Raw genomic sequence first — 6,000 nt, 5'->3', positions numbered from 1 at the left:
GATGACGTGATCAGGAACACTGGCACTCTCCCTGATCTCCCACATCCTGCATGAGGAGCACACCACTGTCCCAACTGAAATCGTGGCATGCCATTTGGAAGAATAACCCTAGGAAATTTAACCTCCACCTACCTATTCAGTCTCCTCTCACCAAAACCTACTCCCAGTGAAGTGCCTCTGTAAGTTCCGGAATGAAACGGGTCTTATTGGAGCTGGACGCAACCATGCTCTAACTCCCTTGAGTTATACCCTGAGCCTCCTTGGACATGTCAAGAAATTGCACCCTTGGCCTTCACATTGTATGTGGTTTGGTCCGCTGCGAACTGCATCAATCTCATGGCTGTGCCCACCTTGTGGCATCAATAGGTTAAATTTCAAACCACCTGTAAAGTTTGCTTTCTTTGTATCTTTTAGTTGGAAAAGTGAGAAAATTAATAATAATAATTTACTAAGATACAGTGCAGAGGAGGGCCTTCCAGCCCTTCGAGCTGTGCTGTCCAGCAGTTCCCCAGTTTAATCCTGGCCTAATCACGGGACAATTTACAATGATCAATTAACTTAACCACCTGTATGTCTTTGGACTGTGGGAGGAAACCCATGTGGTCACGGGGAGAACATACAAATTCCTTACAGGCAGTGGTGGAAATTTAACCCGGGTCCCTGATATTGTAAAGCATTGTGCTAGCCACCACGATACTGTGCGGCCCTAATAAAAAGCTTACAATTTCTAGAAAACAGCATAGTCAGTGAGGTTCACTTATGAAGTCGTCATTTACGAATGCTGGAATGATGCACAGATTCATCAATGAATAAAATAAGAACTTTCAATAACCTTTATTAGAATTCTTTACAGTAAAAGACAAGTCTTTTTTAAGCATTAATCACATGTTGGAAACGATTCAGAAATAATAAAGTTGATTTTATTCAAAACATGATAAACATTGTACAAGTAAAAGATTTCTTACATTAAAAAAATTAACATCTACTTTTAAAATGATAGGAAGAAATACATATAGAAATTGTGAATAGATTGTTGTACCTGTGTCATGTATTGGCAGCTGCCTATTAAAGGCCGTTGTGTTTGTCTGTTCGTCCTCCAACCCAATATGCTTAAGTCACTTAAACAGATTGTTTGGTTCTTTCTAAATGAGACCTGTTGTTCCACTTCACTGTAAGTGGGACTCTGCAGTGATCCATCTTTTTCGATCACCCTTTCAAAACAAAAGTACCATCGGTCCTATACTGCCTTCCCAGCCAGCTTTTAATGGATTACTTTCATCGCTTTACAGGTTCAACCGATGTTAACATATGCAATGTCATCTTTCATCAAATTTTATTTTAAAACAAGTCTATGCAATGAGCTCATTGAGCCTTTTCCTAACACTTGCTGTTCTGACTTCCTGCATCATAACCAGAGTTAGATTTCACTTTGTGGATCACATGTAAAGAGCGATTCCCTAGATCTTCACAGATCTCAAAATTATAAACAGAAATGTTTTGGTTGTTCTGGATCCATTCCATTAAAAATAACGTGAGACAGCACCATCTCTTTCACTTAGTGACTGTACTGAATGGCTGGAAGAGTTTACTGAGGTTCACCTCAGAGTAGCTGCTGGAAGACAGCACATCATCCATGACTCCTTTTAGCCGCTTGTACACAGAACTGTATTCGTTCATTTCACGAGTCCACTTCTTTATGAAATCTGAAAAAAGAAAAAGAGTATTCAGAAATAAATTTTAGAAACAAAACTACTGTTTCTCAGTGCTCCAGCTCTGTAAAATGTTAATCAACTTGAAAGTTTTTAAAATCTTTATTTGTTCAATATCCATCCAATTCCTTACAAAAACATACATCTCACAATTGTTTGTCACCAACACTCATCAGAAAAAAGCCAATTTAATTAACTTAAACACATTTTATTTCATTGCCTGTTTCCATCGAAACAGAGCTAATTCTAAATCATATCGAATATGTCACAAATCTCATATCGGAAAACCCTATACTTAAAACTATAAATCTGCATAAGGCAGTTAGCCAGGTTCATGTGGCATACTCCCTATTATCCACCTGGATAAGATATGGAGATGAGCAACACATATTGGGAACCTTTGCCAAGCAAAGGGACTTTAGTTGAACGTTGCGAAAGAATTTCTGTCCCTTTTGCAGGTAAGCGACATTAAGTTTATGAAGTAATTTGTAAAAAACTAATTTAACAAAGATCATTAAAGACATATGATGCTAATAATTAGGAAATCACTAGAAAGAAAGGCAGATTTTAAAAAAATTCATCAAAATGGAAATGAGTTGCACAATAAATATCCAAGCAAAGTGACACAAGTAATTGCCAAAATTAGATTCAATGAAAAGCACTCTGGATAAAATGTGACCAAGCCTCAAAAGGAATCAATTAAAATAATAATAAGGCTACAATGGAAAGAGTTATACTGTATAAAGCTGACCCTCATATATGAAAAATGAGCAACTAGCTCAAGTCTAGCAGTCCTTTCTTGTTCACAGTTACAACAATCTAAAATGGTTTAACTTCCTTTCAAATAAATTTATGCATGTAAGATTAGTCTTAAACATTTATATGCTTGCATTTTTTTGTCAGTATAAGAGGAGTGAATATTTTAACGCTAAATGCATGAGTGACGAAATGACAATTACTTTACACTTATAAAACAAAAAGTGACAGGCCTGTGTGGTCAATAGCTCCTCTTATACCATTAAAGCTTTCCTAAGCTGCAAAAATACAATTTCAACTCTGTAAAAATATTCAATACAACAGATTTATTTCAATAGCATTAATGGATAATCCTTTGCCCTCTATGTTTCAGTATTTTATACACATGCTTGGTTCAGTGTAGACCATTGCATTTGCTGCTCCAATGAATCTGATAAGAAATAATTATTTTTTCTCCTGAATAGGTAAAACTTGTTAATGGGTTCTAAGAAATAGAATAGTTTGATCATAACCATAGTCATTTGATTACTAAAACTGGAATTAACTCCTCTGTTTTTCCCCATCCTTTCTGCTGAGATATTAACTTTTGCCACCAGCCTAGCTAGGCGAGAGAATATTAAGTAGTCAAAGAAACACTTCAGCTGATGATGAACAACCTTTCCTACTTTCATATGTAATAATTTTAATCAAACTGGGAATACTTAATGTAAACATTAGAATCGGGCATCAAAAAGATTTTGATGCCTTTTGCAAAGACGTCCTCAGTTCAATTACTCACAACGAATGGCTTTTTATTTTCAGTGACGTGTCAGTGTGGGTTAGTGGTAGTGGCAACTGGAAAAGGGTGCAGAGAGAAAATTTTATTCAAAAAGCAATATCATTTGTCAATATTTGTATTTCCTTAAACTCCATTCAAGAAATGACAAGTAAAAGAAAACTTCTAAACTTTAACCAGACAATATTCCACCTTAGAGAAAAAATTGAAAGAAACCGAAAGCAATAAGCAATATTTTAAATTGGGTCATTTATGGAAAGACTGTTTAATACGCAAGCTGATTTATGGTCATTGAGTAGTTATGACAGAAACAGGCTGTCGGGCCCAGATCATCCTTGCCAACCAAGATGCTCCTGTAAGCTGATCTAATTTGCCCCCATTTGACTCATCTCCCTTTAAACCAGAGGTTCCTAATCTTTTTTACGCCACAGATCAATACCATTAAGTAAGGGGTCCATGGGGCCCAGGTTGGGAATCCCTGCTTGAAACCTTTCCTGTCCATGTAGCTGTCCAAGAGTTTTTTAAAAAAATATTCAAACACAGTCATTTTTCAGCTGCTGGACATACTTTGTGCTGTGGTACTGTACATGAAAACTAAGCCACAGCATTAAAAATGGCAACAGCAAGATAAAAAGGAGAACAGTGTTAATAAATACCTTGATCACAACAGGGTTCTCCTTAATCACATGGAGGTCCTTTCCAACTACCTTAAATATCTTAGTGGCTATTGTACTTTTCTCCCAATGTTTTTATTTCCCAAACTGTTCTTTTTTAAAAGTATAATACAATGTCAGCCTTAAATTTTTGGTGCAATGTACTTAGGCTAAAAAAACTGAGGAAGGAAGAAAATGTCAGCGTATGTAGAAGGAAGGTCAAACTTGAGTTACCTTTATTGGAACCGCAAGAAATCTCATGCTCTATCAGATGACACAACAATGAAAGGTTTATCTATCAAGCACACCACTACAACTGCAATACTGGTTTCAGTTTAGCATGATGGTAGAGTTCAAGAAGGACAAGCTTATTTTTGCTCAGTTCTAATCTTTAACATATTTAAACAATTCTTAATCCTCTTTAAAATTTTGTAAGATATTGGAATCTCATTATAGTGAAAGTGAGATCTTTCCCCCTCCAAAACCTTCCGTCATATCTTCCTTACAATGTTGGAGGCCACTTGGCCCAAAGCCTATGCTAGTTTACAGAACAATCTCATTCTCCTTCTCACTGATTCTCTTACCCTATCTGTGGTAGAGGTAACTTACTGTAGCCAACTAATCTACCAACCAGCACATCTTTGGGTTGTGGGAGGAAACCAGAGCACTTGGGGAAACTCGTGCAGTTACAAGGAGAAATTCTACACATTTAGTAGCAGAGGCCAGGATTGAACTCAGGTTACTAGACTTGAATAAGGTGCAGTATCTTTCTGAGCCACTATGCCACTCCATCCTTGAATTCCTTCCTGTAACACAGACCTGCTTGGTTCAGATATCCAATTGCAAAAGCAGATCACTTGTTTATCAGAGTGTGTCACCTTTTAGGTACTGTAAGCCAGAGATCATGCTTACCTTATCACTGCTCTGTTTCCCACCATTTCTGCACAAAAATTCTCAGCCTAGATCAGTACCAAGCAACAGAAAATAAACATGCTGAGTTCATGCTGGATGTAGTATTTCAGCCTAGGCAGAGATCTGGAGTCACCACTATTTTCCAAATCCAATGTGAAAAGAAAAAACAATAAACACCCTGAGCTCTTACTTGCTTTCAGAACGAAGTCATAAGGAGTACTTGAAACAGAAATCACTTTCCACTGGAAAATATTTGAAGTAGAGCTAATGGAAGACAGCAGTATGTTGAAATGAGGTTTGCACTTTCTTAGCAAAGAGATGTGATGGGCTTTGCCTTACCGCTACATCTTTCATTCAGTGGACAACCCTCTGCACAAAGCTTTCGGGTGCGATTAAATCATAGAACCATCCATTTTGTCAGGTCCCATGGCACTGCAGGAGAGATATCTGCAGACTTTTGGGTTGTTACATATCCCTGCCTCGACAACACCCAGATCACTGTTCTATACAGACTGGCTCCGGTAATTTTATACATCACTATAGTGAATACATTAAAAAGTATTGCAATAATAAGTGTTTGGGATGCCTGGAGGTAGAAATAGGAACGTAATCAATTCAAGGTCTTTTGCATACTGGATATAAGTGCCAAGAAATATTAGTCGCTATTCAAGGAAAGTCCCAGAGCATTCTTGTAGCATATTCAGACACTAACAAAAGGGAATTGCTTTTGAAGTTGTGGAGTTGTGTAGCTGACAAAACCCACTGAGTTTGTGAGAGTTCATTAACATGACGTATTACCGTGATGCAAATGCACCAAGCAGTTTTATCAATTTGGCAGAAATAAAAAATATTAGTCAAAAATATCTATTCAAGCAGCAGTCAAATGAATAATCTGATTGTTAGTCAGATTGCTTTAGTTTTTTCTTTAAGCCTGAATTCTGTAGTAGAGGGCTGCACTGCCAAACGCCTCATTCACACTGAAGATTGGAATCAGTATCTACTTCCAAATATCAGGTGCTGGGGTTTAGCAGGATCAGCATATAGGGCTGCTTGATGAACCTGTTTATATACAGTATTTAGCAATGCAACAAAGCAAGACTTACTTCACTATGATAGTGAAGATATCTTCCATTATATAATGTGTTTAGACCTGGGCACAAGACTGGAAGGCTGGCTTAATGGTCTGGATAGATGG

The 6,000-nt window shown here is 37.3% G+C and overlaps 1 protein-coding gene across 2 annotated transcripts in view; it reads right to left on the bottom strand.

Moving 5' to 3' along the window:
• Positions 1 to 810: 810 nt before the first annotated feature.
• The window catches only part of pola1 (polymerase (DNA directed), alpha 1), a 295,953-nt gene continuing 290,763 nt past the window's right edge, over positions 811 to 6,000 (bottom strand). For both annotated transcript variants that reach the window (XM_073045628.1, XM_073045629.1), the window contains exon 37: positions 811 to 1,703. In XM_073045628.1, coding sequence (XP_072901729.1) covers positions 1,552 to 1,703 — 152 coding nt within the window. In that variant the 3' untranslated portion in view covers positions 811 to 1,551. The remainder of the gene's footprint in view (positions 1,704 to 6,000) is intronic.

This window comes from Hemitrygon akajei, chromosome 5 (genome assembly GCF_048418815.1).
Source record: "Hemitrygon akajei chromosome 5, sHemAka1.3, whole genome shotgun sequence".
Lineage (NCBI taxonomy): Eukaryota > Metazoa > Chordata > Chondrichthyes > Myliobatiformes > Dasyatidae > Hemitrygon > Hemitrygon akajei.
Note: the sequence above shows the minus strand (reverse complement) of the source record. Positions and strands in the feature narration are given on the sequence as shown.